Here is a 12265-nt window from a genome sequence, read left to right on the forward strand (position 1 = left end):
CCAAGATCAGGTCTGTCACTACAACTTTCATTAAATCTGCAAAGGCATTGGATTATACTTGTTCTTTTATGTTGTGAAAGTATATTTTTAATGGCAGTTCATCTCCATTCATTGCGCTCATAATCCCTAAATGAGACAGCGAAATAAACAAGCCAGAAATACCATTATAGAACCCAAACCTTTGTCTCCTGACTTCTGTTCTAGATCTTTCTTGAAAACAGAAGTCAGAAGAAGAAGTAGAATAAAAGATCATGGGCCACATTTCCATCCAAAGCTTGAGGTTGGTTGCAGTTGGATGGTTGATGGGTCAAAGGTAACTGTGTTTATCAATGTGAGGCCTGTGGGTCTCTGATGGTGAGCAACATAATGTTAATCAAACTGTTATAGATTAATAATTGTATGGTTTATTTTAAAGTTAGAGGTGGCTCAGTCAGCTGAGTGTCCTACTCTTGATTTCAGTTCATTTCAGCTCAGGTCATGATCCCGGGATCATGGGATGGAGCCCCCTGTGTCAGGCTCCGCCCTGGGCTTGGAGCCTGCTGGGATTTTCTCTCCCTCTGCCCCTACCCATGTGCATGCTCTCTCTCTTTAAAAAAATTTTTTTTTTTTTTTTAGGAAAAAGAGGAGGGGTGCATGGGTGGCTCAGTCAGTTAAGTTAAGCATTCAGCTTCAGCTCAGGTCATGATCTCACAGTTCGTGGGTTCGAGCCCTGCATCAGGCTTTGTGCTGACACCTCAGAGCCTGGAGTCTGCTTCGGATTCTGTGTCTCTCTCTCTGTCCCTCTCCCGCTTACACTCTGTCTCTCTTTCTCTCAAAAGTAAATCAACATTAAAAAAAAAGAAGAAAAGAAAAGATTAGAGGAATGCACACTGTCATTTCATGGGTGTTATCACTTGAGATGAGGTCAGAGTGTTAGCAAATGTTAAAAATGAGTTGACTTAAAGACAACAGTAGGTAAATCATAGAATAACTGTATGCAGCTAGAGCTGAGCTGGTAATGGAGAGAGCTCCCGTTTAGTAAGTTATTATGTGTTGGGCATGGTTCTAATTGTTTTACATTATGTAACTCATTGAATCCTCCAGGCAGCTCAGTGAATTAGGCAACCCTGAGGCTTGGTGAAGTTATACAACAGCCACTACGGGGCCAAGATGGAATTTGAACACAGGCAGTCTGACTCAAGAGTATGAGTTCTAATCTCTGCATGCTACCACCTCTCAAACAGAAAATAAAAGAATAGCACAGACAACAAAAACAAAGCCCCCTTTCACCCTGATAATCTGAGGCCCAGCTCCGTACATCAGTGCACTATGGAAACCCAACTAGGCCTCTGTTGTCACATCTCTAAAATGGGATCAAGCGTAGGGACAGGCATCCTCGGAGGCAATGTGTATTGGCCTAGATTTGCCATGTGACCTTGAGTCAGTCTCTCCCTCTCTCTGGGGGTTTGACTTGCATGGCTGTCTCCCCAGCGTCACTCATGGCTCTGTCCTGTGGAATCCAACCCTCTGCTTGGCCTGAGGTAGTATCCAGTGTTGGGAAGACTTCATGGCAGCATTAAGCCCCAAGGACACCCACTTTTTTTACATCCCAAATTGAGCAGAGCCTTGCCCGACAGCCTGAACAATTCGAGCGAGAGGGTAACATGATCAGATTGGGTTTTGAGGAGGTCCCTCTGGCTGCTGGGTAGGGAAGATTGAAGCCAGCCAGGGTGGAATGGGAGAGGGTAGGAAAGCAGTGGTCACTGGCGTCCAGGCAGGAGATGCTTGGTCCACAGAGCTATGTGGAGTAGGGGAAGACTAAAGGTAAATTCCAGGAGAGGTGTCGTGTTCAACTAGTGGCTGGCTATGTGAGGAGATGCTGAGATTTCCAGCTTGCTGCCTGGGACCATGATGGCACCCTTCATCTGTGGGAGGCGTGGCTGAGAATCCTTTCCTCCTTCACAGTGCATGAGGAAGTACGGTTCAGGGACACATTTAACTGGGTAACTGCTCCATCCCTCATCACTACTGGTTATCCTCCACAGAGCATAATGGGCTCCTGCTGGGGCCTAATGTGGCTATCCTCTTATAGGGGTGCAAGGCTCCATTCCTTGTCTGAGGGTGCAAATTGACACAGGAGGCTCTGGGGTCAGGGAAAGGGAGCCAGGGCTCTAGGAGACTGGCCCATGCAGTCACTTTCCTGAAGGAGGTTCTGTGGTCTCTAAAGCAAGTGTGGTGTTCCTCTGACTCCCGGTGGCCTCTGGTGGTGTGGGAAGGGGCAGTGAAGAAGGTGTAGGGTGGTCTTAGGAAGGGAGGTGCTCACGTGCCTTTTTACACCTTGGCGGACTAGGACTTGTTGCAAAATCCATTGTTTGCTCCATTAGTTTGAAAGAAGAGGACAACAAAGTCAATTCTGAAAAAAGAAGAAAGAGGTCTGACCATAAGGGTAGCCAGGGGGACAGTAGAGTAAGTTATGACTCAGCCCCAGTCAGGACTTAGTTTGTGCATCTGTACACAAGGACACAGCTACAGATGGTGCCACACACACATTATGTCAGCAAAAGCCCAGGCAGGAACAGGCCACCTTGTCTCTGATCTATCTGGCTTCATGGCTCCAGTGTGGACCAAGGGATGCCTATCTTGCTCTTGACAGAGCCCCTTGTTGCTTAGGCTCCAGGTATACCTGGTTCTGGTTCCTGCAGTAGTGGAGAAAGAGCTCCAAAGATGGCCCCTAGTTGTACCGTAGCCTAAGGCTCAGTTTCTCTTGTCCTGGTGTCCCCTACCCTGGCCATGCTTCTCCCTGCCTGGACGAGAGGTAGGAACAGTGTCCCTGACCACATGAAGCATGGGCTAGCCTTGGCCCAGCCACTCCAGCAAGTGGATGCTTCCTCTTCTCTCCCAATTCATTCATCCATCCATCCATTGATCATTCTAGCACCTCATTGTGGCATTCCCAGAGAGCGGAAATAAAGATTTGATAAGAATTTAACAAGACCAAATACCTGGATTTTGAGTATGAGGAGAAAATTCTTGAGAAGTTTTCTGGGACCTCATTGCCAGTGGCAGGAAAGAGCCATTGAAAGTTTTCAAGTAGGAGATGGACATGGCCCAATGTTGTACAGCATTCACTCTGCTGGGTGGAGAGGGAGGCCCAGAGCAGGGAGCAGAGCAAGGAGGTGGTTGTAATGGAGTTAGAGCCTCCTCTGTGGAGATAGTTTCAAAGTCAGAGAAAGGAGGGTTCTTCTACTCCAGGTTGGTTTGTGACAGGCCAAGCTCTTTGATGCCTCAGTGCCTTTACACATGCTGCTTCTCCTGGAAACTTCCCTGTGCTCTCACAGAGCTCCTTTTTCTCTTACAGACTCAGAGCAGCCCTCCCTGACATATCTAAACAGTTCCCCCTTGTTACTCCCTATGAAAGCACCTCCTTCTTCTCCCTTCACTTATAATTTATGATCATATATTCATTGTTCCTTTTTTGAGACAGAGACCATATCTGCTTTATTTACCACTGTTTTACTCACTGCCTAGCTCTGTGCCTGGCATAAAGCAGGCAATCAAAAACATTTATTGAATAAATGTATTTAATCAATGGCAATGCTTATGTAATAGTCATAGTTACGTATATATGAGATTGTTAATCTCACCAGTGTAAGTTTTCTAAGCATTGATCCTCATAGCATCAGCCAAGAAAATGAAATAGGAATCATTATCCCCCTAGGTGGAAACTGACTTGTGTGCTGTTCATGATCTAGCTGATGGCAACACAGGGACCAGAGTCCACAATACAGTCCCAATCCAGCCAGGATGGCTGGAGTGGGAGCAGGTAGAGAGGTTTGTGCCTGTGTCTTATTCAGTTCTGGGTCCCCATGGAGGGCAGGCATGGAGCTTTGCACCCAGAGCACTTGTTAATGGCTTGTGACATTAATAGGGCCTCGGGTGTGTTCACTTTGCCTGTGCTGGACAGGGAGCTCTAACCCTCTCTCTTCTGTGCTCTGACCCCAGCGCCTACACAGAGCCCTATAAGGTCTGTCCCATCTCGGCAGCGGCCCCCAAAGAGGACCTCTCATCGGATGAAGAGCAGGGAAGCTCAGAGGAGGAGGACAGTGCTCCAAGAGACCCCAGCCTCACCCACAAGGTAGGGCGCCCTGCCCTGGATGAGGGGCAGATGGGTTTTGGGGGATCAGAGATGTGAAGGCTGAGAAAGTACGGTGAAGCATACACTGCAGCCCCTCTTGGTGAGAAGGGAGCTGTTTGCAAGTCGCTGGCCCCAAGTTGGATACAGAGGAAGAGTCACTGCGCAGCTGGGGCTGCAGCTTTAAGACACGTGGCAGACATGGGGTTCTGCATTGGTGATGCCAGGGTGACAGCTCCTATGGGCTTCTTGGGTCTGAGGAATTTTGGGGTTCCAAGAGCCCTTGTGAATGAAGTGAAATAGAGCTGCATGATTGGAATCAAGACAGACCTGGATTCTAATGACCTCAGGCCTCTGGGCCTCAGTTTCCTCGCTGTGAAGTGGGAATCTTGAGGATGAGTTAAGGGAAGTGTGTGAGTTTCCTTAACTGAAGACAGTTTTGGACTGAAAGCTGGTTTCCCGTACTCTGCAGTGGTGCTTTGAGGGGATGGGCCTGAGAGAAGGGCTCTTGCTTGTCTGGACACAGACGGTGAGTTGAGGCCCTGCCTGGGACAAGAACCAAGTCAGAGTGGAGGTCCAGACCTCTTAGTGGGCATTGGGCATTGGTGGCTGGTGGTAATTATATGTGCTCGCCACAGGGTGCTCGGGTCCTGTGCTTCACTTCCATTCGCTGGCATGATGTCAGTCCTTCCACACAGCGCTTCTGGGAGCTAGGGTTTGCTTCCCGTGTTTTTTATTTGCAGAAACAGAGACGGGAAGAACTTGTCCAGGGTCACACGGCTGTTATTCCATGCCATCCAGGAAGTACCACACGGTGCTGGGGGCTGGGAATTCAGACCAAGAGAGACACCCACCCAGCTGCAGGGAGACAGGCGAGGAAGGTTGAGGCCAGCTTGACATTTCCCCCACTGCATCCCCCGGGCCCCGCTTGTCTGCAGAGGCGTAGCTGGGGAGGCTGAGGAGCACCACGTCCTGCCTCACAAGCCTCCTTCAGACACCTTGCCCCGTGCCTGTGTCCCTGTCTTTGTCAACCTCTCCTCCCACAGCCAGGGTAGGTGTATCACGTTGACTAAAGACTGCTCCCGTGGAAGTGCCCCCCAGAGTGCCTGGCACTTACCAAGCCTTGTGTATAAATGGTCATGACTTCATTTTGTTTTCATCTCGTTGATTTCTTCTAACACCTCATTTATCTCTCTGCGCAGGGTTTTCATCAAGTTACCTTCCCAGGGCTGTGGGAGTGTTGAAGGGGGTTTTCCCACCTGGCTCTTCCTCAGTCCTTCCTGCTTTGGCTTCTGACCCTTCCTCCCCCTCTCTGGGTAGAGTACACTGTCTGCTGCACTCCAGGCTTCTTTCACTCCTTTCTACAAATTCACTGTCAGTGCCATCACCCCCCCTGTGTAACAGAGGACACAAAGATTAAGTAACTTGCCCAAGGCTACTCTGCCAGCGATTGAAGGGGTTGGATTTAAAAGTTACAAGCCCAGTGTTTGTTTGTTTGTTTGTTTCCCCTACAGCCCTGAAAGCCTTCTCTTACCTCTCCACTTCTTCCCTTCTCCCCAGAAGGAACTGTTGGCTCCTTGAGGGCAAGGGAGGGAGCTTTAAGTTAGTGGAGCTATCTACCTACCTATCTATCTATCTATCTATCTATCTATCATCTATCTATCTAAATATCTAGATATCTATCTATCTATTTATGCGAGAGAGTGAGTGAAGGGCAGAGAGAGAGAATCCCAGGAGGGGTGGGGAGCAAGGGGGTGCAGAGAGAAAGAGAAAGAGAGAAGCAGGGCTCACCTGAAGCAGGACTTGACTGGAACTCATGAACAGTGAGATCATGACCTGAGCCAAAGTCAGATGCCTAATGACTAAGCCAGCCAGGTGCCCCAGTAGTGCTATTTAGAGATGATTATGGCTTTTCTGCGCTTTTCTGAGCATCCGGATCAGGGGTTGTGGAACCTGGAAGCAGAAAAATGGTTGTTCTTTGGGATTTGGTCCCCACTCTGACACTGGGATTTGGGTCTGGGTACCAGGCCAGGAAGAGTTGAAGGGCTGACAAAGCAGTAGGGCACCCCCTGTGCAACTTTCTGTACCTCAGGGGGCCCCCCCACCTAGTGATGGTTCCCCCCACAGTCCCCCAATTCTCTGTTAAATGTTCCTCTGGGACTACCTGCATCTCCTCCTCCAGTTGTGGTGCACACTTTGGTGTGTGTCTTTCCAGAACCTCTCCCTTGTATTCCCTTACATACGTTGTTTGTTATGAGTGGAAAGTGGATGGTATTGTTTGTGGAGTTGTTCTGATAGGTTGAGTCATGTCAAACTGTAAGAAACCTGGCCTAACTTGGTTGCATTCACACACACCTATCTTATAAGATTTTCACACATTGCTACAGCATTTTATTTATTTATTTATTTATTTATTTATTTATTTATTTATTTATTTATTTATTTTACTGCTGCATGGTATTCCCATTTATGGATATGCTATCCTTTATTTGGCCATCCCGCTGCTGAGGGACGTTTATAGTGTTTCTAATTTTTATGCTCTACTGACAGCTTTGCAGTGCACTTGTTCACACACCTCCTTGTGTACGTGCTTTTCTCTAGCATAGATCCCAGAAAGAGATTGGTAGGTCACAGGGGGACATTTTCAATCTTTGTACCTGCAGCCATAGTGACCCCTAGGAGGCTGTTGCAGTGCTCACCCTCCCGGCAGCCCTCAGTGGATGTGAAGGGACATTTCTGGAGGGTGCAATCTTTCCTGGTTTTGGTGGGGGGAGGGAGGGGTGGAGAGAGGCAGCATTTGCTGTCATCTTTTTGTCTTCCACTGAAAGTTCTACTTCCCCAAAAGGCAAAGGCCTCCATCACATCAAGGGGGGAAAAAGAGACAGATTTACCATCTCCAGCCACCTCAGAGGAGCAGACCTAGGGAAGGTGTGAGTGAACCCCACCCCCGCCCCGGGAATTGCTTCCCTGGGGCCACAGGAGGTATGTTTGGGGTGAGCCCCACCCTTCCTAGAGTTTGATATGGGTTATGTAAAAATAAACAAAAGGGGGTGAGCTCCACTCTTCCAGATGCTTTGAGGTGGCCACATCAGGAGTGGAGAGCCTTCTGGAGCAGGAAAGGAGGCCGAGCCCAGCCGTCCACCCCCCTGTCTGACTTTGCCCTCTCTCCCACTCACGGACATTCAAGGGGTATGGGTTGAAGGGAAGAGGGGGCAGAAAAGGGAAAGCAAGAAGGACATAAAAATAGATCTAATGTGAAAGGAGACAAAGGCAACCTGGCATATCACTCCTCCCTGACAGCAAGCCTGATTTTCAGACTAACCGAGACTTTTCAAGCGAAATACCAGCTCCCCAGAGGTGAGCCCAGGAGTTGGTGGCCTCTCTGAGCCACCTCCTCCCTCCACCTCCTCCTCCCTCGCCTGAGTCCTGTTGTCCCTGTGTTTCCCTGACAGGTCCACCCCCGAGCCCAGGCAGAAGTTTGCCCTGTCCTCTGGAACAGGCCTGCCCTGCTGTGACACCCTCCCTGGCTGTGCCCACGGTCCATGTGGCCTGGCCTGGGCCTCCTTGCTGGCCTCGTGCCCCCAGGCCTCTCACCTGTCACCTCTATCTGATCATCTCCTCGAACTTTGGTTATTTCCACTGGGCCAGTCCCCACCTGGGTTAAATTCTGCCATGTGCTTTCTCCGTGCCAGAGTCTTGTCAACTCATTGTGCAGCCCCGCACCTTGGCTCCATGGTCTGTTCTCACTCCTTCTAGTCCCCAGGAAGCCCTCCTAATCCTGCAGCAGCTTCCTCAGGCTGCAGCCTGCTCTCCTTCCCAGAAAACATCCTCATCTCATCGCAAGCATGAACTACCTCCCGTCTCCATCTCTTGTCTCTGTATCCTCACTCCATTTCTCCTTGTCCCTCCTCTTCAGCAGAAATGTATTTACTGAGTACTTACTGAGCACCTGCTATGTGCCAGGCATCCTTCCAACGGCTGAAGATACAGCAGCCACAAGACAGACTGGGTGCCTCCCTGCCTGGCTTCTAGAATAGAAGCTCCCCTAGAGAAGGAGATGAACAATCAGAAGGCCCCTGCGGTGGGTTTAGGCAGTGAAAGCGCTGTGCCATCAAAGAAACACAACAAACCTGGCAGGTGGGAGCTGGGTGCCAAGGGCGGGGTGAGGGGGGAAATTGAGGCAGTGAGGCCAGAGAAAGCTTTTTTTTTCCAATTAAAAAAATTGTGTTAAAATAGGCATAACATAAAATTCACCATCTTAACCATTTTACATGTACAGTCTGGTGGCATTAAGTACGTTCACACTATTGTACAACCATCCCCACCATCAATCCACAGAGCTCTTCATCTCCCCAAACTGGAACTTTGTCCCCATTAAATGCTAACTCCCCAGCCCCTTCCTCAACCCCTGGCACCTACCATGCTGCTCTCTGCTTCTCTGATTTTGACTATTCCGGGGACCTCATGTAAGTGGGATCATACAGTATTTGTCCTTTTGTGACTAATTTCACTGAGCACCATGTCCTCAAGGTACATCCATGTTGTAGCCTGTGTTCCAGTCTCCTTCCTTTTTTTTAATTTTTTTATTTATTTTTTTATTTTTTTTTATTTTTTTAATTTTTTTTATTATTATTATTTTTTTAATATATGAAATTTATTGTCAAATTGGTTTCCATACAACACCCAGTGCTCATCCCAAAAGGTGCCCTCCTCAATACCCATCACCCACCCTCTCCTCCCTCCCACCCCCCATCAACCCTCAGTTTGTTCTCAGTTTTTAACAGTCTCTTATGCTTTGGCTCTCTCCCACTCTAACCTCTTTTTTTTTTTTTTTTTTCTTTTTTCCTCCCCCTTCTCCTTCCTTTTTTAAGGCCGAATAACATTCCACTTGTATGTACATATCACAGCTTGTCAGTTCATCCATCAGTGGGTGTTTGGGCTGCTTCCACTTTTTGACTATTGTGAATAATACTACTATGAACATGATGTACAGATGTCTCTTTGAGACGTTGCTTCCAGTTCTTTCCCGCGTGTCCCCAGAAGGAGAGTTGTTAGATCATACGAGAATCATGTCTCTAATTTTTTGAGGAATTGCCATCCCATTTTCCACCATGGCTGTCCCATTTTACATTCCCACCAGCAGTGCAGGAGAGTTCTGGTTTCTTAGAGGTCTTTAGGATGAGGAAGAAACCAGGGAGCTGAATAGAGTGAGCCAGCAAGAAATGGGAGGGTCCAGGGACAGAGCGTTCTGAGTGGAAGACAGCAGTGCAGAGGCAGAAAAGCGGGACTGAGCCTCGAGGGCTAGAAGACTAGGTCAGTAGACAGGAGCATAGGAGAGGGAGATGGGCTGCAGACATTCTTAAGGATTTCCCTCAGCCCACAGACGTATTCAGTCTTCCCCACTCCCCTACCTCCTTTACTGCTGTCATCCGCCCTGCACTGCCCTCCCCGCCTCCATGAGCCAGGCCTCCACGCTGTCCACCCAGACCCTGAGCCTCAGCTCTGGTGGTCTCTCACCTTGGGAGCTCCCTCTTCCCTTGCTTTCCACTGTCCAACTCTGTCTCTGCCTCCACACGAGACCTTTCTTTCCCAAGGCCCGAGCTCCTCCACCCCTGTCTCTCATCTGTGTTCTGCCCAGGCAGCCCATTCCAGGCCAGCGGCCAGCCCTCCTCAGCTGGCATTCCCAGAGCTGAGCTGCTGGTCTGACCTCTCTCCGTGGCCCACACTCCAGCCTCTGAAAGCCCCACAGATACTGTCGTCCTCCCTTATTTGGGGTTTTGCTCCCTATAGTTCCAGTTACCCGTGATCAACTGTGATCTGGAAGCAAGGGGTCCTCCTCCTGACACATATGCAGAAGGCCACTAGTAGCCTAACACGTCACAGTGTCGACATCATGTATGTCACTTCATGTCACCACATGTGCATTTTATCATCTCGCATCATCACAGGAGCCAGGCTGAGTAGAGTACTCTAAGGTATTTTGAGAGAAGACCACATTCACATAACTTTTCTTTCTTTTTTTAAAAATTTTTTTTAACATTTGTTTATTTTTGAGAGAAAGAGAGTGTGAGCAGGAGAGGGGCAGAGAGAGAGAGGGAGACATAGAATCAGAAGCAGGCTCCAGGCTCTGAGCTGTCAGCACAGAGCCCGACCTGGGGCTCGAACTCACAAGCGGTGAGATCATGACCTGAGCCGAAGTCGGACACCCAACCGACTGAGCCACCGAGGAGCCCCTCACAGAATTTTTCTTGCAATGTATTGTTGTAATTGTCCTATTTTATTACTAGTTATTGTTGATCCCTTACTGTGCCCAATTTATAAATTAAACTTTATCATAGGTATGTATGTCTAGGAGAAAACAGTATATACAGGCATACCTTGTTTTATTGTGCACTTGGTTGCACTTTGCAGATACTACATTCTTTACAAATTGAAGGTTTGTGGCAACGCTGCCTGGATCAAGTCTCTCAACACCATGTTTCCAACAGCATTTACTCCCTTCAGTGTCTCTGTGTCACATTTTGGTCATTCTCACAATGTTTCGATGTCGAACTTTTCATCATTATTATATTATGGTGATCCATGATCAGTGGTTATGGCTCAGCATTTTGTAGCGATAAAGTATTTTTTTTAAACATTTATTTATTTTTTTGAGAGACAAAGAGAGAGCATGAGTGGGGGAGGGGCAGAGAGAGAGAGGGAGTGACAGAATCGGAAGCAGGCTCCAGGCTCCGTGTTGTCAGCACAGAGCCAGATGTGGGGCTCTACCTCTCCAACTGTGAGATCATGACCTGAGCCAAAGTCGGAGGCTCAACTGACTGAGCCACCCAGGTGCCCCAACAATAAAGTATGTTTAATTAAGGTATGTACATTGTTTTCTAGGTGTAATGCTGTTGCACACTTAATAGAATACAGTGTAATGGAAATGTAACTTTTATGCACTGGGAAAGCAAATAATTTATTTGACTCGTTTTACTGCGGTATGTGCTTTATTATAATGGTCTGGAAAAACCCACAGTGTCTCCAAGATGTGCCTGTGCGGGGTTCAGCACTATCTGTGGTGTCAGGCATCCACTAGGAATCTTGAGACATATCCCCCAAAGATAAGGAGGGTCTACCATACCTCGAACTCAGCACATCCCAAACTGAACCCGGCATCTTCCATCCCCTCAGCCAGCTTCTCCTCTTGTGTTTGCCATTCTGGTTGTTGGCACCAGATTTGAAAATTTGGAAATCTCTGGCGTTTCATCTTCTATTGTCATGTGTTAATCACAGATCAGATGAAATTCAACAAACTCCAAGGTCTTTGGACGGGCATCATAAAGGATTCCAAAACAGGTTCTGTCCGTTCTTCACCCACCTCAGGGCCTTTGTGCTTGCAGTTGCCTCCTCCTGAAGCACTCTTCCTGCCCTTTGCACAGTTGGCTCAGGGTTTCAGATTAAATGTCACCTCCTCAAAGAGGCCTCCTCTGCTCATCCTTAAGCGCTCCATTGCAGCATTCCTATCTACTTCCTTCCTTATACTTATTTCAAGCTGTGATTGTCTTTCTTTTTCTGTTTACATGCATGCCATATGCCTTTCCCTGTAAGAATAGCTCCAGAAGTGCAGGACCACACTTCTCCTATTCACATTTGTGTCCTTACTGCCTGGGATGTAAAATAGTACTCAGTAAATATTCTCAAGTGAAACTAATAAATAAATAATAGATTTGACTCAGTTTCTGCAGTCAAGTAAGGAAAACAAACTTAGATGCATGACAGTAAAATGAAGACACTTGGGGCGCCTGGGTGGCTCAGTCGGTTGAGTGTCCAACTCTTGGTTGGTTTTGGCTGAGGTCATGATCTCATGGTCTGTGAGTTCAAGCCCCTCACTGGGCTCTGAGAGTGTGGAGCGTGCTTGGAATTCTCTCTCCTCCTCTGCCCTTCCTCCCGCTTATCACTGTCACTCTCAAAATGTGCGCTCTCACTCTCTGTCTTAAAATAAACAAGCTTTTAAGAACTTTAAAAAAATGAAAACACTTGTTTGGTCCTGTATAATTTGCTTCGCACAGTGAGGGGCAAAGCTGGGAGCCAACCTGGCTTCTCACCAGCTCCCTGGTAACCATGCAGAGGGTGCAGCGGTTCAGCAGAGTAACACAAGAGACATCTGGAGGC

At 48.2% G+C, this 12265-nt stretch overlaps 1 protein-coding gene across 2 annotated transcripts in view; it reads left to right on the forward strand.

Moving 5' to 3' along the window:
- FGD5 (FYVE, RhoGEF and PH domain containing 5) overlaps window positions 1–12265 on the forward strand; it is a 120977-nt gene that overhangs the window by 48270 nt on the left and 60442 nt on the right. For both annotated transcript variants that reach the window (XM_027042718.2, XM_027042717.2), the window contains exon 3: window positions 3982–4114. In XM_027042718.2, coding sequence (XP_026898519.1) covers window positions 3982–4114 — 133 coding nt within the window. The remainder of the gene's footprint in view (window positions 1–3981; window positions 4115–12265) is intronic.

Source organism: Acinonyx jubatus, chromosome A2, assembly GCF_027475565.1.
Source record: "Acinonyx jubatus isolate Ajub_Pintada_27869175 chromosome A2, VMU_Ajub_asm_v1.0, whole genome shotgun sequence".
Lineage (NCBI taxonomy): Eukaryota > Metazoa > Chordata > Mammalia > Carnivora > Felidae > Acinonyx > Acinonyx jubatus.